The sequence below is a fragment of the Oryx dammah genome, unplaced genomic scaffold (genome assembly GCF_014754425.2).
Source record: "Oryx dammah isolate SB20612 unplaced genomic scaffold, SCBI_Odam_1.1 HiC_scaffold_3, whole genome shotgun sequence".
Taxonomy (NCBI): Eukaryota; Metazoa; Chordata; class Mammalia; order Artiodactyla; family Bovidae; genus Oryx; species Oryx dammah.
The window spans coordinates 90,723,412-90,743,838 of NW_024070187.1; the positions used below are offsets into that span (position 1 = coordinate 90,723,412).

The 20,427-nt window shown below is 44.7% G+C and overlaps 1 protein-coding gene across 13 annotated transcripts in view; it reads left to right on the forward strand.

The window, feature by feature from the left end:
• The first annotated feature begins 712 nt into the window (after positions 1-712).
• Positions 713-20,427, forward strand: part of SEPTIN11 (septin 11) — a 106,222-nt gene continuing 86,507 nt past the window's right edge. For all 13 annotated transcript variants that reach the window (XR_005720544.1, XR_005720545.1, XM_040237155.1 and 10 more), the window contains exon 1: positions 713-909. Coding sequence is in view for 11 of the 13 variants with exons in the window: in XM_040237155.1 (XP_040093089.1) it covers positions 883-909 (27 nt within the window). In the remaining 2 variants the exon portion in view is untranslated. The remainder of the gene's footprint in view (positions 910-20,427) is intronic.

The window sequence follows — 20,427 nt, forward strand, 5'->3', positions numbered from 1 at the left end:
TGCTTTCGTTCTCCGGCTGGGGCGTCCTTTTCTTCCTCTCTGGCAGGCGGTGGTTAGCGGTGCAGGGCTGCACCTACTCCGGCCTCTTCCTCTGCGGTGGGGTCGCCTACCCCGCCGCACGCGACAGTGACAGCTTTCAGCTGCCAGCATTTGAGTCTCTCCCTTAGGAGAGAAGAATTGTGGAGGGGCAACTCTCCTCTCTCGGGGGTCTGCCCAGCCCCACCTCGGTCGCCCGCCGCTCTCCCTAGTGACCCTCTCCCCTTTCAAGCCCGTTCCTCCGAGGGGGGCGTGCTTGCCCGGGGCTAACTCTCGGCGAGATGCTGTCCGCGTGGACCTGTCTCGCCCCAGGGCCCCGTCTCCCTCTCCGCAGCCGCTCCAACTACCAGCTTGGGGAAGCGCGTGGCAGGACCCAGGGCTGGGACCTCTGCGCCCAGGCTTTTACTCGGACTCCAGCACGTGGTGGAACGGGGGGGTGGCGGGCCGCGCACAGGCTTGGGGGCCGCTCCCGGTGGCACAGGAGCGGGTCCTGTCGGAGCCGATCGCTCCATTCGGGGAGGGCGAGCCCGGCGGCCGGGGCCGGGGTTGGAGACCCGCCCATCCTCCTCCCTCCTACCGCCTCCTCCAGGGCGCGCCGGCTCACACCCCTTCCTGGGGAAGCAAATGGTCCCTTCCAGGCGGGTGGCCATGTTGCTCTAATAAAGCGGGAGGGGCGGCGGCGTGGGGGCAGCAGATGCTGCTGGTGGCGCGCGGGAGCCGGGCGCAAGCAGAGCGCAGCCGTCAGGGAGGCGCGGGGGTGGCGAGCCGGAGCCGGAGCCCGAGCAGCAAGCCGCTAGTGTTGGCGGAGAGCACCCGGGCGCAGCCAGAGCCGCTGCCGCCGCCGCGATGGCCGTGGCCGTGGGGAGACCATCTGTGAGTGCTGGGGCCTCGCTTTCCTCGTCCGTCTCTCCTCCGGCGCTGGTCGGGGTGGGGGGTTCCCGCTGGCGGGAGGGTATCGGCGGGGACTCCGGGGGCCAGGGCGGGGGCGCGGGACGGCTGCGGCGGTGGCTCTGGGTGTGTGCATGAATTTGGGCGCGCGTCTGGGGCGAAGGGGAGGGCGAGGAGCCAGGAGGCTCGGCTACTACGTGATGCAACAGTCGATCGCCCCGGTTCTGGGGATGTGGGAGAAAAAGGACCCCTTTCCTTTTTTTTTTTTTTTTTTTGAAAAGGGCGTTTTGGCCACGGTGTTTCTCGGCTGGCTCCCTCTCCTCGCGTACACCTTTTCTCCGGTGGCGGTGGAGAAAGGCACCGGGTTGCGGGGCTTTCCTCCCGGCTCCCCCGCGCCGAGGGGCGACCAGGGCGTGGGAATTGCTAGTTCAAGCGCCGTGCCTTAGGGTGGCAGAAAACGGCTCAAAAATAAAGGAGAGGGATTTCCCTGGTGGCTTCCCCAGTGCCTTGAGAGATTCCGGACACCCTCCGGCACCCACGCCGGTAACCGGGCCCTGCCCAGGATGTGGACAAAAGCCTTAGATACACAGACAAAGTTTTCAAAGGGCCCCCTTGTCCGGGTGGGTGAAAGTCTTAAAACGCTCTGCGGTTGGAAGGCCGGAGGCGGGGGCGCTGGAAGAGGAAGGGACGGCGGGTGCGCGGAGAATCGGGTGCCCCGGGACTGGGGCGAGGGAGCCGGGGAGGGAGGGAGGGAAGGGGATGCTCAGGCCGCGAGTTTGCGGGCGGGGCGGCGGGTGCAGGGCTCAGTGGGCGACTCCGGACCCGGCCCGGACGGCAGCGGGACTTCAAGGGCGCGGCTTCAGCCGGGCTCCTCATCCCGGGTGAAGGGCGAAGGGTAGGGGCGGCGGCGGCCTTTTCCTTTTTTTTTTTTCTGAAAGGAGCAGAGCCCGGTGGGGAGGGCGGAGTCCGTTTTCTTTCTCTTTCCCCCTTTCTTTGTCGCTGTTCAAAAGTCCATTTTCGTCCCACGGGCTTTGTGGGCTCTGAGAGAGGCTCTTCCCGCTCTGTCTCCGCCGGTTCCTTTCCTCTTCTTCGCCTGCTCACCGCTGTGTAGCTGCAGGTGGTGGCTGCAGAGGGTTTGTAGGTATAGACCCGAGTCTCCGGGAGATCCTGGAAGCTCTGAAAGCCCAGAAATGCAGAATGCAAGACTGCTCTCGGATTTCCCACCCGCCCCCACCCCGGCTCTTCTTGCAGCTTCTCCCCCAGATACCTTTTCTTTTTGCACCCCTTCCTCACCATTTAGCGGAGTCCCTCCCCGGATTCTAACCTGGTTTTGTGGTTCAGTTGCGAGAGATGTTTTCAAAGGCATTCTCCACCGTCGGAACCTGTGCAGTGGTCATATTGAAGCGTAACTGTGGGTCTTATAGGCATTTTAAACTCTAATATTTAATGACATACTCTTAAGAATTCAGGTCTCCTCTTGATAATTAGTGGTCATAGATTGTTGCTACTGAGGGAATTTGCAAAGTCTCTGGGCTGATCCCTTTATTTTTCTGGTGAGAAAATTGAGGTCCAGAGAGGTCAAGTTCATCTGGTTAAATTACCACCCCCATCCCCCTACCCCACCCCCTTCCCCAACACACACACACACACACACACACACACACACACACGAGTCTCTCTCTCTCTCATTTCCAGAGCAGTGATTCAGATAACTAAAATAACAAGATAATTGCACAGTGGCTAGGAATGCAAATATTCTGTGTGTGTAGGGGGAGGATGTCTTTCAGTGACACCTATTGCTGGTGCATTCTTGGGGCCAGGGGGAGGTGGAAAAAATAATTTGTTGCACATTTTCTATAAATTAGTTAGTTCATATATGTCAGCTAAATAGGAACAGTATGTGGATTTAAGACTCAGTTGTGTGGCCGTAATCATATCCAACACCAGGTCTGCCAACCAGATGTGAACTTAATCCCTTAGAATTCTTGTGTAAGACCTTGCTCATTCAAAAACAGAGGTGACTTTACAAAGTATATGTGCACAGAGGAGGTGCCTGCTTTCTCTGTACATTCCCTGTTGTCACTAGAATTAAGATTAAATTACTTAGAGTTTGAAAACAGAGGACTTTTTCTGGATCAACTTGTGGTAGGGGTGTTCAGGAGTTGACTACAAAGTTACAAAGTCTTTTCATGCAACTTGCAAGGAATTGTTGAACAGTTTCACTTTGTTCATTCAGGTACTACTGTCTTAGTGTAGTATTTGCACTTAGGTCTTCAAAACAACCCCAATGAACGCAAAAGATTCTCCAAACCCAGCCCCAAGATCTCTATATAGAGTCCTTGATGGTAGAATTCGCTGCCCCCTCATTTTCCCTTATCTAGTCTGTGATTTGAACAAAAGGAGGGAAGGGTGCGTTGAGAGAAAAGAATTACTCCAAAATCGATTGTGAATGGAATATCCCCAGTTACTCCTTTAGAATCAGTTTTTTTTTTTTTTTAACTTGTTTAGGAAACCATTAACAAATCTCCTTTCTCTACAAACTGCCTCTCTCGTTCAGAGTGAAGAAAAATTCAGTCAAAATAAGTTGCTCTCAACTTGAGACTGAGATTCTTGGACTTGAATATCTTAATCTGATATCCCAAGTAAATATGACATTTTACTGAGCAAAAATCTTTACATATCAGAGGTAGTATCTTCTGTCTTCTGAAGTGGTTATATTATATTCAGTATAACCATTTTAATTTCAAGGCTAAATTGAGACGTCTCAAGTGGATTTGTTGTTGGCTGGGCAACAGGAGCTTCAGTCTGGTGCGATTCTGTTTATTTCCATTTTGATCTGACCCCTAGCTTCCCATTTTCCCAAGAATGGTTTTTGTATTAGGCTCTCAGAGGCCCCTGAGGCACATCTGCTGTTTCCAGAGTGTGACTGGTGATTAGCAAGAGCATTTCTTCCCTAGGGATGTGTCCACATTTTGGATGAGTTAGTATTTTGGCATCCAAATCCCAGGGCTGCTATTATCTTTATTTTAATCAGAGCATGGTAATTCACTCTACCTGGGAAGAGGCTTTAAGTAGCTGATCCTCTCTCTTACCCAGTGGTGTTCATCAAATTCTAGGGTCTGGGGGTTTAGAGAGGTTTTAAAGGTCATTTGGTTCAGCCTCCTCTGCAATACAGAAATATTTTCTGTGTTATCCCTAATAGAAGTGTTTAAACTTTTCCAGTGGTGGAGAGTCCTCTATGATATCAAGAAACTTTTTCAAGAAACAAGTTTAATTGTTTTATTCACTGTACCCAAAGGAATAGAAAATCATGTTTGTTCATTAGCTCATTTAACACTATTTATCGAACACCTCCTCTGTGCCAGTACTTTTCTAGGTGCTTGGGATACAGTAGTGGACAACTGAGAAATTCCTTTTTACCTGGAGCTTTTATTTTCTGAAAGATTTAGTGTCTGTGTGTATTACAGAAACAAACTTCAACAGAGTATGTAAGCCATTTAGGGAGAAAGGAATTTACGTGCCTATTGCTGAGTGAATAGCTATGATGCAGGTGAAGGATCTTATCTGTTTGAGTGTTATTATCTGTTTGAGGGTTATTATAGGCAGTTCCTAAGATATGGTCTGTCTTCAGCCGGAGGGTGAGGACTGGCAGTGAAAAGTTATTTTCCCTTGTTGTAAAATTGCCATTTTTATGACTTGAGGATGTGGCCCCTACATGGAAGTCTCTGGTTGTTGCAGAAAGAATAAATCTTTTGAAAGCTGTGGATTATTTTTTATCTTTTAAAATATCTTTAGAAATGATGTCTCTATATCACAATGAAAAATCTACCCAAGTAATTGATTAAAAGACCAAAGCTACTCATAATCCCATTGTCCTGATATAACAGTACTTAGAGTGTTATTTTCATCCACTTTTTGAGGTTTATACCAGCAAGCATAACTCGTACCATATAAACTGTTACCAAGAAACCAAACTGTTGAATTGGGAGATTGGGATTGACATATGTACACTGTGGTAAAGAATCTAACCTGCAGTGCAGGAGACGTGTTTTCCCTGGGTTGGGAAGATCCCTTGGAGAAAGAAATGGCAACCCACTCCAGTATTCTTGCCTGGGAAATCCCATGGACAGAGGAGCCTGGCGGGCTATAGTCCATGGGGTCACAAAAGAGTCAGACGTGACTGAGCAACTAAACCACACCAACGATAAAATAGATAACTAATGTGAACCTACTGTATAGCATTCTACTCAGCGCTCTGTGGCGACATAAAAGGAAAGGAAATTCAAAACAGAGGGGATATATGTAAAAAATAAATAAACCAAACTGTGTGCCTGGGAAGACCCTGTGTGACTAATTGGACATTCATATAGTGAAGGAAACAGATGCTTGGTGCTTTCACAGGGGCCACCCTATGTCTGTGTCCAGACAAAAGAATGAATGATTTGGATGGCCTGCTTTGATTAATTACCAGAAGACTCAGTTCTATTACCACTCATTGATGATGCCACAACTGATAATGATGCTTGGGTTTTGACTCCCTGTGGAGCCAGCTACAGAGTTTTCTGTGCCTCTCTTTCTCTTTACAGGGCCTACACTTGGTTGGGGGAGGGGCAGGGTAGAGATTTCTCTTGGATTTTATCATTTTTGGGGAACTGTCTTTCATAGCCTTAGTTAGACTGTCTCACCCTGGGTCAGCCAAGCTGAACATTATTGAAACAAAGACCCAGTAGATCTAAAGCTTCTATCCTTTTTCCCAAGGAGAACTACTTTGCAATATAATTGATACCCCCTCTGTTTTGGGTTTGTTAGTTTGTTTTAATCCAGATTGACAGAAAACTCCCTTCCAGCTAAATAATACCTTTTCTACCCACTCAGGCCTGTTGGCAGCCCATCAGTGCAGCTGCTGTTGAACAGAGAGACAGAACTGGCGCTAAGGTGAAACAGGTTTCTGAAAAGAATGCTAGTGCTCTAAGAAACAAGTTTGCATTGTCTCGGGCTTGGCCTGAGGTAGAAATCAGGTCTGTTGCCTGATATGACCAGGCATCAGAGCCACCTCTTCCGGATCCATGCCAGTGAGAGTGACCTGAACATGTCACTCAGGTCAAAGGATGCAGGAGGTTGAGTTGTGTGGATGTACTTTGTCTATCTGCTGGGCTAGGATGGCACAGGACAGAGTGAGATGTATTGATGGAGGGGCCAGGCTGCGCTGGAGAAGTAGCAATGACTTCACGCTCCAAAAGGGCATCTTTGGTATCTGACAAGCGGCAGCTTCGTTCCTGCCTTTTTTAAAAAAATTATTATGTTAAAATTGTTGTGAAAATAGACATAAAATGTGTCTACTTTTGATGACTAAGATTCCTTTAGAAAGAATTTATGAATTTTTTTACTTTCTAAATTTTTTTTTTTTTTCTCGTAGAGGTAGAATCACTGTAATACAGATAGGTTGAGAGTGGCAAAACAAAACCACTCTCGACAACACTAACGCATCAGTAGTCATTCTTGGCTTTATCTGGCTTCATCTTGGCTAATCCATGTGCTTCAGATATTTCATGTGCACTTTCTTTGTGCAGGTGCTGAGGTTAGGATGTGAGTACTTGAGATGCTGTTCCTGCTGCTCTCGTTAAATTTCTCTAATGGATGAATAAGCGTTAGGATTTAGCAAGGAAGGCGAGGTGGGGAAAAGAGCGTGTGCATAGCTCTGAGGTGAGGCAGAGCCCCTTAAGGAATTCCAGTGTAGCAGGGACATCAGCATTCAAGATGGGAGATTGGTAGACAGATAGGAGGCTGGGGAGGTGATGGAAAGACCACATCACTTTCGTGGTACACTTTTCGGGACATGGGTATTGACTGCACAGCATTTTCAGCATTTTCGATGCTGTCCAGCCGCCCCACAACTTAGAATGTCCCAGATTCTTGCACTTGGTTGATAGAAGACACTGAAACTCTTCAGCTCACTAATTCTTCAGGTTTCAGGGAAGGTGCAGGGGAGTTGATTCCTTTCACGGCCAAATCTAGCCCTTAAAGAACAGAGAAAGCCTGAGGAAGGGCAGGGAGAGGAGGAGGGGTCCCATATCACCAGGCCTTCCTCTGTCTAGTTATCTGTACTGAGCTCTTCCTCAAAAGGCAGAACTAAAGTCCTATTAGACAGTGAAGCAGCTGTGTCCTAAAGGGTGGGGTGGGGAGAATGCTGGGACTCCTCCTGCCTCAGATTGTGTGTTGTCCATAAAGAAAACTAAAAACCCATTGGATCCTATGAAGACAGGAAAGAAAGAAAGTGAAGTCGCTCAGTCGTGTCTGACTCTTTGCGACCCCATGGACTGTAGCCTACCAGGCTTCTCCATCCATGGGATTTTCCAGGCAAGAGTACTGGAGTGGGTTACCATTTCCTTCTCCAGGAGATCTTCCTGACCCACATCTTAAAAGTCAGGGTCCTCCTAAGACTTAATCCTTTATCATTCATCTCCCTTTGTGTACCATTTTCATGCCAGTATAAACTTCATGACTCTCATTAAGGGTGCCCATTAAATTTACTCAGACCTGCTGTTGCAAGGAAAAGGCTTGACTCATAACTTCTCTGTACAGGAAACCTGTGCAGCATCTTGACTTTTTAAAGTGTTTTCTGTTTAAATTACTGTCAAGACAGTTCTCTCTCAATCCTCACAATTCCTAGGAAATAATGTAGGCAAGGAAACTGAGGCACAAAGAAGTCGTCATTCACCTGATCTGGTATAACCAGTTAGTGGGAGAACCTGGCTTTGGAACCCATGGCTGTTAACCAATGTGCATACAGATCTACGGTTCGTGTTGGTCAGGGAGGCTCAATTCTGTTGAGGTAACAAACTGCTCCCAAGATCTGGTGGCTTACCCAGCAGAGGTTTGTTTCTCACGCAGAGCCCCTGTCTGTTCCTTCCTCTGAGATCTGCTCCATGCTGAACTGACCCTTGGACCCAGCTGAGGGAGTGTCCTGTCCTCTTCTCTGGACGTTGCCAGTCTGGCAGCAGAGGAGAAAGAGGCAGGCTGAACCCTGAACTGACTTTCCAGGCTCTTGGATGAGGCACTTCCAATGTGAACCGTACTGGCGAAATAACTGGTCATTTCTAAATTCAGCAGGATGGAAGTGGATAGTCTTCTGCAGAGAGGGGCTCTGCTGGTCACATGGCCAAGCTGGATGGGATGGGGGAAGTCAACCCTCCCCTAGGGAGGGCCAGTGGTGGTGTTCAGTAGCGAGATTTCACCATACCTGGTGGCTCAGACAGTAAAGAATCTACCTGCAGTGCAGGAAACTGGGTTTGATCCTTGGGTTGGGAAGATCCCCTGGAGAAGGAAATGGCAACCCACTCCAGTATTCTTGCCTGGAGAATTCCATGGATGGAGGAGCCTGGTGGGCTACAGTCCATGCATGGGGTTGCAAAGAGTTGGACCCAACTGAGTAATACGTTCCCCTTCTTAGTCAGAGCGTCTTCTGGAGAGCCAAGTGTCCTTATTTTGTAAAATTGTTTCCCTGTTGGTAGTGATTTCTCTCGGTCTGTTTCATTTCTGTGATTCCTGTAGGATTTTGTAAACTGAAGAGAGAGGGAGAAAGTGTTCAGCCAGGATGAACTGAAGGCTGAGAGTGTGACTGTTCCTGCTCTTTCACAGTGAACTTCCAAGTAGCCTCATCACCAGATGAGGGAGGGGCGGTGGCCTTCTCAAAGACCTTCTGTGCTGCTTTCTGGTGGCCCCAGCCCTGGGACTGTACTCTCTGGGAACTGGTTTTGAGGCCATTAGGACTTCCAGCTGCTTGATAGGCTGATTTCCCTTAGGATGCTTCCAAATCAGTCTTTTTTTCCCAGGCCGGTCTGTTTCTAAATGCAGATACATCTATGACCCCCTTCTTCTTTGTGTTGTTTTCTCTCCACTGAGAGATACTAGTACAGTTGTCCCTTGGTGTCTGTGGGGACTGGTTCCAGGATCCCTGTGGACCCCCAGATATGCGGATGCTCAAGCCCCTTATATAGAATGGCCGAGGGCAGTCTGCGCTACATATCTAGATTCACCCAGCCACTGATGTGGTCCCTCCAGACCACTTGGATGGAGGACTGTATGCAGCATTTGGGTTAAGAATGTGGGCTCTAGAGCCAGACTGCTGGAGGAGTCCTTGGGTATCAGCTCTGCCGTTTGACCTCCTTTATGGCCTAAGGTTACCTCTCAGTCCTCATCTGTAAAATAATTACAGTGCGTGCTCACTTGTGTCTCACTCTTTGTGACCCCATGTATGTAGTCCACCAGGCTCCTCTGTTCATGGGATTCTCCAGGCAAGAATACTGGCGTGTGTTGCCATTTCCTTCTCCAGGGGCTCTTCCTGACCCAGGGACCAAACCAGCGTTTCCTGCATCTCCTGCATTGCAGGCAGATTCTTTACTACTGATCTGCCTGGGAAGCCCCAAGTAATTACAGTACCTTGCTCAAAGGTTTACAGGATTAAATGAGTTAGTATACCAGGTGCTTTCAGTGATGCAGTCCATTTTAATTCCAGCTGTGCTGTGCTGATCTCTGGCAGGCATAGACCTCATCTCTACAGCTTTCTTCCCTAAGCTTTTCTGCTATAGCCACGTGGGTTCTGCTTAGCTATTCTGACCTATGTACAAATCTGGATATCTAAGGTTGTTACCATTCCGTGGGCCCACCTTTGACTGCTGGGGATGCAAGCTGGTAGAGAAATAGTTCTCTTTTGTTACTAAGTTGGACAATTCTGAAGCACTGCTGGAGGAGTCCTCTAATAGATAGGGCTCCTCAGAGGGTCCACGTGGGCTGCAGCCGACAGGAATGACTGGCTCCATCCTTTTAAGATGGTGTTCCTCTTTCCCTGTTAAATTACTCCAGGTCCCCACTCCTGTTCCGTGGGATCACTTTTCAAAATAGCTGCGTGCACACACGCTCTTGTCTCAGGTTTTTGCATTTTGGGGAAAACTGGGCGAAAACACCTTGTTTCCTGGTTTGGGTCTCTTTTTTTTGCCTTATGCAGATGAGGGAGCTTGCATGTTACTTCCGTAACATAACAAAGCACTCTGGACATAAAAAAAAAAAAAAAAAAGGTTCACAACAAACTGATCTTTTATCAGATTTTTACTATTTACTAGAGGTCAGACTTCAAACTGCTGTAAAAACTGGTCTTAGGAAAAAAGGCCTCTCCATCACCTAAACTTTTCTATGCTTTTCCTCCCTAGATCCTTGGAATGGAATTCTCACACTCCCCAGTTTGCAGGTGCTTTTTCTGAGGGTGTGGAGCCTAGTTTGTGCTGTAACTTCTTTATCATACTGATTTCAAGTCAGTGACATATATTTTGTTACCTAGAAACTAGATACAGAATGTATGAGGGAGGATGTGTGTGTGTGTTGTTTTTCCTTGTGATGTCCCTTTTTATTTAAATATGTTTAGAAAGTTAAAAAAAAATTTTTTTTAATTGGAGGATAACTGCTTTACAATATTGTGTTGATTTCTGCCATCCATCAACATGAATGGGCCACAGGTATACCTAATATGTCCCCTCCCTTGTGAATATGACCCCTCCCTATGTGATTCTCCGTCCCATCCTCCACTCCATCCCACCCCTCTAGGCTGTCAGAGAGCTCTGGGTTGAACGCCTCGAGTCACATAGCAAATTCCCACTTAAAATATTACTCAGCTACGAAAAGTGTTTTTGCTATATGCCTGGGCTGTGAACTTGGGCCAAAGCTTAAAACTTTTTGAAAAAGAGAAATTTGGGAGCTTACACTGTCCACAAAGATTGGAAAAATGAGGTAACAGTTCTTGAAAGTTTTTTATTAACTAATGTTGGGCGATTTTAAGGGCCCAGATTAATTTACCCGAGAGTTCTGAGGATACTTGTTCAAATCATCCTGGCTCTTTGTAGAAGCCTAGCTTAGAGGTGGTTTCTGATGTGGAAGAGATATTTGGAAACATAGAAGCTGATTCATTCTCCAAATCTCACCTAACTTGTCACCTTTGCTCTTACCCTGAGATTTGGTTTGACTTTCTGTGTAGGTGGGCAATCAGAGACTATGCTGGAATGGTTTGATTATTTACCTATTAGGTACTTCTTTGTTTTCAAAGACTCTTCCAATCCTTAGTCAACCTTTGAATCACTTCTCCCCTGGGGGACATTGGTTGGTCCTGAAGCACGGTTTTATTTCTTGGCCCTCTGAAGAAGTCTTTTAGTTGTTGGTAATCAAGTTTTCCTGATTCAAAAAATAGAATGCTAAGGTATTTTATGAACTTAAGGCAGAATATGAAATTAAGATCAGCCATTGAAATGACTGATAATTAATTTGTTGTCACTAGCTGCCGTTCCAAAGCTGGCTTTTAAAGCTGAAGAGACCTTAGTCAAAATTGGATTTTATAACCCGGTCAGAGCCGAGAGAGATGAAAATTCTCAGGGACTTTCTATAACAGACATTTGTGTAGGCATATTGCGGAGTTAGGGATGCTGCTAAATGTTACTTCTTCTTTCTTAAAGATTTTGTTTTCTTATTCCTCAAAGGTCTTTCCTGTTTCCCTGTTTCATTAAGTCAACAGACAATGAGCCTGGGCCAGCACCATGCATGAGTGAAGATGTCAAAACCTTGTTCCTTCTAATTTTCCCACTAAACCAAGCCAGAACCAAAAAGCTTTTTTGGCAAATGGAGCTCCCTGTCACTGATCTTCAAAATCTTGAAGGGAATTCCCTGGTTGCCCAGTGGTTGGTTAGAACTTGGGTGCTCTCGATGCCGGGGCTCTGGGTTCAGTCCCTGGTTGGGGAAACGAAGATTCCACCTGCCACATGGCATAGCCCAAAATTAAAAAGTAAATAAATAAAAATAAAGATGTACTCAGTCTGTCTGGGAAGAAGAAATTACCTCATTAGATATAGATGAGAGCTTGGCCCATAGTCAGTCGTCAGCCCGGATTTTTGCGTTCATTCTTCCCACTGACCTTAGGGAATCTTCCATCAGCAATTTGATTTAATTTTTAATCCCAACCACGAGAAAATTAGGTGCTTTTTTAAAAAAGTAGACAGTTTTTCTATTCTAAAATAAAAATTAAGTGCTTTTTAAAAAAAGTAGAAAGTTGTTTTTCTGTTCTTAAGTGGGAGGAGAAACTTAATAAATTGGAAGCTGAAATGTGTGATTTCTCCTTTATTCAATCTAAAACCGGAATCATTTTTCAGTTTTTTTGTTTTTTTTTTTGGTCTTTTCAAAATATATGTATATTTCAAAATATACATTTGAAATGTTGCTAATTTGCACATTGGCTTTGCCATTAAACTCAATTGCACAGATAGCAGTGATGCCCTAGTTGAAGTTGTGCAATTGCATACATTTCTCCTGTGATAAGATTTCAATGGGTAAAAGTTGATTTTCGAAATAACATTGTAAGGTAGTTGGATTAGATATTATTCTTGGTCCAAGCCCTTCAGCCCCTATTTTGATGGATCAGGACTCAGACTTGATGATCTTAAGGCCAAGTCTTCTGACTATTGGTTATACCTCTTCTTACCCAAATAGAGATTCAGATACCACCCTAGGCTGCAGACCAGTGCAGTCAGGTAGAACTTTCTATGACAATGGAAATGTTCTCCTACTGCATTGATCAGTATGGTAGCTGCTAGCCACAGGTTGCTGTTTAACATTTGAAATATAGCTGGTGCAACTACAGAATTAAATTTTTTGTCTGGTTTAATTTATTTGCTTTAAATAGCTACATGTGGCTAGTGGCTATTGCACTGAATCGTGAACCTTTAGGAGTATAGTCTAGAGATATTTACAACCTGACGTCTCTCCAATTTTAGAAAACTTTTTTGTTGAGGAAAATATCATACACAGAGTAGGGATGGAAGTATTCATTGTAATGTTCTCTCATCACCCAGACCAGTCTTAGTTCATGTAGTTCCCCTTTTCTCTTCTCTTCCCCACCCATCAGTCCCCCAAACTAGTTTGAAGTAAATTCCAGGCACAGTCCAATCTCATTTTGTTTTAAAAACTAAGAAGGTGATCTGGGGAAGTAGGGGAATGGTACCAGAGAGGTACTGCAGGATCTTCAAATGTATCTATGATTAAAAAAAAAAAAGACTTGAAATATATGGATGGGAAAAGCTATGGTTTGATGAAGCTAGGTAATGAGTATACAGATGTGTTATGTTTTGTATGCTTGAAACATTTCATCTCTATCATAATCAGAAAAAAGCCAAGCTTGAGCCCAGAGATTGAACAGTCATTGTACCAGGCCTTGTTTGCCTGTGCTTACTGTGAACTTTGAGTTCATGGGTAATTTAAACGTTCAAACATGATTCACATACAATATTTATCACTGAGCTTAATTGAATGCCAGCAGTGCTATAGAGTCATAGGATCTGTAAAAAGGTGGAAAGGAAGGTGAGGATCTTTTTCTTTAGCCCAGTCTCCTCCCATCACTTGGTTCCAGAGAGTGGTAGCTTGATGAGAGCTCACATGGAGTCCAGAGCTCTCTGTCCCTTGCCAGATGGACCGATTTGCTAAGTTAAAGCTTGCAGCACCAAGTCACTCCTTGTGGTGTTGTTGTTCAGCTGCTAAGTCATGTCAGATCCTTCTGGACCTCATGGGCTGCAGCCATGAGGCTTCCCTGTCCTTCACTGACTATCCCCTGGAATTTGTTCAAATTCATGTCTGTTGAGTCAGTGATGCTGTCTAACCGTCTCATCCTCTACTGCCCTCTTCTCCTTTTGCCTTCAATCTTTCCCAGCATCATGGTCTTTTCCAGTGAGTCAGCTCTCCCCCTCAGGTGGCCAAAGTATTGGAGCTTCAGCATCAGTCCTTCCAATGAATATTCAGGGTTGGTTTCTTTTAGGATTGACTGGTTTGATCTCCTTGTCCAAGGGACTCTCAAGCATCTTCTTCTGCTCCACAGTTCAAAAGCATCAATTCTTTGGCCCTTAGCCTTCTTTATGCTCCAACTCTCACATCCTTACATAGCTACTGGAAAGACTATAGCTTTCACTAAACAGACCTCTGTCGTGCCTACCTACTTTTCAGAATGCCAGATTCTTATGATCTCTGTTAGAGCAGATACGTTAGTTATAAGTTTGCTTGTAGCTTTGCAGATATTCTCATTGGAGGGAAATGTTTCTATAAGAGTATGAAGAAGTCATCTATGAAAATTTTATCTTTGGGGCTGAAAATTGATGCCTGTTACTGGTGCAGATTATTATAGAAATGCCTGTTTGTTTTTTATATTTCTGTTTATAAAAGAAAGCACATTTTGGTCATATGGACACACTGGAGGAAATAGTGCTGGCATCAATGATACTTAAAAGTGCCTTTTTCCTTCACAACATAAAGCAAGAATTGTTGCTGTGCTTTTGTAGTTCAATTTAGGGGCTAATAATGATTTTCTTCCTTAGGATAGAGTGCAGCATATGTATATTCTAAATTTGGAACCCTATACTTATGATCTCAGGATTCAAGGGGAATGAATTTGTGATGGTAAAAGGATCTCATATCATCATGCGCCCAGGCCTTGGCTCAGCTGTCCTTTGGTGGAGAAAGATAATATGCTTTAGAAGAAAAGCTATTAAAGATGTTAGCAACATTTTGAACAACTGCAAGCCCCAAGTTGCAACAGGATGCTGTCCCTTTTCTGTGTCTCTGAGTTTGCCCTTTGTGTTCCCTTGGTCTTTTGTTAACCACATTCCTGGGAGGGAGGGAAGAGCTTTGTCTGATCTCATCATCTACATCTCAGCTTAGTCCAGTTAGTTTTTATCTCATGGTTTGTGGAGATAGTGAATAGCTGGTTAATACCCTACATATAAATGTTGCCAGGAGTCAAGATTTATGCCATTTTGCACAGAATACTCGCATGAAATGAGCCTCCTTATCTCCACTTGACAAGAGATACTTGAATCCATGGTAGGGCAAGATTTAGGGAAATGATTTGTCAAATCAGTTGCTCTGTCCTTTTCATACAGGATAGAGACAAACTATTAAGGCTTTTAAAATGACTGTGACCTGATTAGGAGAATATAGCAACTGTTTTCAGTAAAGAGGACATAAGATTAGCAAGAGTAGCAGGTTCTTTTATTTTTTTTTCATGTATTATGTATATATAATACATAAATGTATCTAGCAATAACATGCCTTGAAAAAGAAAATAAATTCATATAATCTCGGTCTCAAGCATTCTTATACTTAACTACCATTAGAAAAATGTCAAAGTTAATGTAACCATAACACTAATAAGAAATAGAAGTTTACCTTACATGTTCTCTTTAAAATAGTTACGAGCCATGGTTTACTGTGGTTTACTAGCAATCTAGCAGTCTTTAAAGTGTTAGTCACTCAGTTGTGTCCGGCTCTTTGTGACCCCATAGACTGTAGCCCACTAGGCTCCTCTGTCCATGGGATTTCCCAGGCAAGAATATTGGAGTGGGTAGCCATTCCCTTCTGCAGGGGATCTTCCTGACCCAGAGTTCGAACCCGAGTCTCCTGCATTGCAGGCAGATTCTTTGCCATCCAAGCCACCAGGCCTCAGTTTTGTCCCGGAGTGAATTATTTATGGCATGGAGAGATAGTAAGGGAGACATGGTGAAACAGTAAGGGAGAGATACTGATGCATCAAACCATCTTTGACCATGGGGGGCTTCATTGTTTGGTTCATTTATTGGAGATAAAAAAGTACCAAAAGGGACAACGCTCCGATTCTTCATTTAAATTACTATAAATGCCCAAGCATGTGCCACCTCTTGATTTTAGCTGTTGAAATGAGGGTGTTAGAGGTATCATAGTTTTCAATTTTTCAAGAGAAGATGGACATTTAAGAATTTGAAGTGAAATCTTCCCATCTGAAAATGCTGGCAACTGAATCAAATATTTTAAAATACTGTGTGGGCCACATACACATGTTCATGGGCTGTGCCTGCCAGTTTGCAGTCTGATTTCCATTGGAAATAATTCATTTATTTTTCTTGTATTTGAATAAAGAAATCATTCAAGCTTTTAAATTTTGTTTTGGTATGTCTTTTAGAATGCTTTAACATTTGAGCAATTAAAGCACTTTGTGTGGGAAATATGCTGGTTTTTAAAACAGAAGCACTTCCTTGGATTCTGATATGAAAATGTCTGCATAGTTTGAAGGCAGCAGCAAAATTTGTAGATTGTGTCCTTCACAGGATCTGTCCAGACAGGTTTGATCCGTTTGGGAGAAATACAACCAGAGTTGTGTGGTGTGACCAGGATCCATGGCGGAGGGAGTGGGGGAGGCCTTCTTGAGAGTGTGGTGTCTGATGCAAATACTCCTCTGCGAAAATATTTGCTATACATAGTGAGTGGGGTTGGATTTTTTTTTTCTTTTTTTCATTTTGGTTGAGGTCCAGTGACAGTTAATGGCTGTTCCTTACAGGCTGTGAAATAATTTATGAGCTTGGCAGTAGGATGATGTAAAACGCAAGTGGATACAGGTAGAATAAGGTCTGTTACCAGATTCCAAGAAATTGTTAGTGCTGGAGCCAGGAGGGACTTTAGAGGTCACCTCATCAGGGCCTGCCTTTGAGATGGGAAGTCGAGTTCTGGGGAGTTCTGCTGAGACTGAAGTTTCTCATTTACCCTTCTCCGCCCAGCAGGAAGCCAGCACTCCCCCTTCTCCTCTCTTCTTCCTGCCTGGAGGAAAATGTTTCTTCTAGGACTTATTTGTGACAGAGTCTTGGAAAACAAGCGAACAAAAGCAGATGTTTGGTGAACAGAATACTTAGAAAACAACTTCTGAGGCTTCTGATCATCAGAAGGCTTTTATGATAAAAATTTCTGTGACGGTTTTTTTGAGTCTTGGTTCCCTTCTTTCCAAAAGACTACTTTTCCGTAATGGTTGTGTATATTGAGTTACTCAGTTGTGTCTGACTCTTTGCGACCTCATGAACTGCAGCCCACCAGGCGTCTCTGTCCATGGAATTTTCCAGGCAAGAATACTGGCATGGGTTGCCATTTCCTGCTCCAAGGGATCTTCCTGATCCAGGGACTGAAGCTGAGTCTCTTGCGTCTTCAGGCTGATTCTTTACCACTGCACCTCGTGGGAAGCCCAGTGATTATAAGAAGCAAAAATCTAGTTAGATCATCAACAGAAAAATGTGGCAGGACTTCCCTGGCGGTGCAGTGGCTAAGAATCTGCCTGGCAGTGCAGGGGACAGACAGGTTCCATCCCTGGTCTGGAAAGATCCCACGTGCCGAGAAGCAGTGAAAGCCTGTGCGCCACAACTCCTGAGCCTGTGCTCTCAAGCCTGTGTGACACGACTACTGAATCCTGTGCGCCCTGGAGACCATGCCCCGCAACAAGAGAAGCCACCCTTTGCTGCAACTAGAGAAAGCCCACACAAAGCAACAAAGATCCAATGCAGCCAAAAATAAAGAAAATTAAAGAAAAATGTGGCAATTAATTACCTTTAATTGTGTCCTATTTCCTGCTGGTGGGTTCATCCACATGAACTAGTTGATTTCAGCTGTTTCTAAACTATGAAAATGCTAGTTTCCTGTGAGTCAGGATAGTAACTTGACAAAAGGGTAATTAAGTACAGTTGACCCTTGAGCAACAAGGGTTTGAACTGCACAGTTCCACTCAGAAGTGGATATTTTTCAGTAGTAAATATTGCAGCACTATACATCTGTAGTTGGTTGAATCCAAGGATGCAGAGAAACCACTGGTATGGAGGGCTGGCTATAAATTATATGAGGATTAACCCCTGGGTTATTCAAGGGCCATCTTATACTGGGCCATCTTCCCAGTCTTCTAAAACTATCCTTAGCATTTTCCATGGTCACTGACCATTCAGCCCTTCTCGGTTTATCCAGCTCAAGCACTGTTCTGCTGGGACACTTTTACTGAGAGATGTGGGTTGAAAGCTCCCTGTGCACACGTGGAACAGTCTTCTTTCCACATGTTGTATTTGGCTTGAAAAGCCTCCCTTGCCTTGAAGAAAAGACTGTGCAGCTGAAGTCAGATGCTAGATTTGTCTTAAGTTTTCAGGCCAATAGAAGCCAGTTGGAAGTCTTGGTCCACAGCAGTATAGTTTGATAGGCAGTCATAGTAATGTTACAGTTTGTATTGAGGGTTCGAAACTTTTGGAAACATTGCCCTGTTGCTGTAATTTAATCCTAACTGGATTTGGCCGTGGTAGTGGTAATGGGGGCTGGTGAGTGGGCCCACAGAAAGCAGTGTTCTAAACTTTAGACTTTTTCTTCTGCTAGGTTTCTAAATCGAATCCACTGATTGCCTTTGTCAAACCAACTTCTGTAAAGGAAGTGGCATCTTGGCATTTTGCAGATTCTGAAAATAAGTATAAAATGAGAGCTTAACTCTGAAATTTTTCAGAGCAATTTTGAAATTTTTCAGAGATGATCTGAAATTTTTACTTGAGAGATGTTGTGATCTCAATAATATTTCAGACCTCTGACAACGTAGAATAAATCTTTTGACTTCAGGCATCAAGGGAATTAAAAATGTATACTCATTTTTCTTAGGAAATTTTAAAAAAGAAATCCACCCCAGATCGAGGCAATAGGAGAAAGCCAATCTCTACCAAATTCATGGCTCGTAAAGGTCAGCGTGCACTGCAGCTGCATAAATATGAGAGAGCCACCACAAAGAGCAACTTGGAAATAGGATTTTTCTGTACTCCTCTGAATCAGAGGATCAGTTAGAAATTCACTTCTTACATCTCAGCTCGTTTTGACTCTTCAAGTCCACGCTTTTACTCAGTTCTTAACTCATTTCATAGTACTTGTATATGAGCTGTAGAACTAAGGAGTCCTTTTACCGGTGTAGGGCTTCCCTAGTGCTCAGATGGTACGGAATCTGTCCACAATGCAGAAGACCCGGGTTCGATCCCTGGGTCTGGAAGATTCCCTGGAGAAGGGAATGACTCCCCTGCCCCCAAAGAATTCTATGGACAGAGAGCTTGGCGGGCTACAGTCCATGGTGTTGCAAGAGTCAGACAAAACTGAGCGACTAACTTCTTTTTTTTTCCCCTTTTGTTGGTATAAAAGGTTTTCCAAAGGAAAAGGGTATGAGAGAGGCCGAATCTCTTACTTTATCTCTGCATAACTGCCCTTCGCCACTCTGTTCTTTTTGGGGTGCAGGCCTTCCTCCCCTAATCCCTACGAGGCTGCATCTCCATGCCAACTTTGGCTTTGCACATCACAGGAATGCCTTTCCCTGGCTCTTTCACCCTCTACACCTTCTCATCCTGCAAGACTCTCCAGGCCTCTTAACTTTCCCCTCGTCCAGGTAGAGTTGGGAGGACTCATTTCTCATTTATCTTTGGGTCCCATAATAAGTGGATACCTTGTTGTACCATGACAAGTTTCATGTCCTTTTCATTTTTGTATCTTAAATACAGTAGAGAATAGTACCCGGCACAAAAGAGATCCTCAGTAAACATTTTACAATAATTCTGCCATAACAGGCCTATAATAAATTCAGCCATAACAGGCCTAGGTTTCTGCCTAGCGTAGAAGGACTTAACCAGTAAAAATTACTGTGGCAGAACATCCTAGAAGGAGGTGACAGAACAAAGAATTTAACGATACACTCAATTTTTCTCAGGAATTCTCAGTCACCATTATTTAACGGTTGAGCTCCTGACCATAGGGAGCTGTAGAGGGCTGGGAAGTGAACCACAGATGCAGTGGGCTAAAGATTTTAATTTTCACTTCACCTGTTTCTTGTCTGCACTCAATTTTTCACAGCCCTGGGTTGCTCAGGCCATACCAGTTCGGGTTGACAGAGCGTAATATAATTTATTCCTGCCCATCAGAAGATACTGCAGAGTGACTGGGTGAGGTGGCCTCTGTAAATGGTATAGCTGGTTCTCTTCGGTATTGCATTCAGGGCCTTCTTCTGGGCCTGTTTTTCCTAATTATTGAAATTATATGTATACAGTGATCCCTTGAGGGGATCAACCCAGGCGCTTCTGTGTGAAAATTGGTGGGCTGCTTTCAGTCTTTTCATGTGCATTACATATTACTTTCCAGAGAGCTGCCAGTGTGGTTGGTGAAAGTTCTAGCAATAATAGTGTGAAGTGGTTATTCATGCTTGTCTTTATCCTGTAGAAATGAGACTACAGGATTCATTGGGACAATAAGTACCTATGTTTTTAAAGTTTGTGTATGAAATCTATATGTGTTTCTTATATAGGCATCCTTAAATGTCTAGTGGAGTTGACATTGAATTGATAGGGAAAAACATTTTAAATATTGTTTACAATGGAATTGCTTACAGTAGGCAAGACTGTGCCAGACGCTTCCTATTGATTGCATTGAACTCCCTCCTCACCAAAATCTTACATATTGACCTTTTCCCACTAACTTCTTTGGGGCTTCTCTGGTGGTTCACTGTAGAAGCCATGCTCCTACATCACAAACCTATGCTGCTGCTGCTGCTGCTGCTGCTAAGTCGCTACAGTCGTGTCCAGCTCTGTGTGACGCTATAGACAGCAGCCCACCAGGCTCCCCCGTCCCTGGGATTCT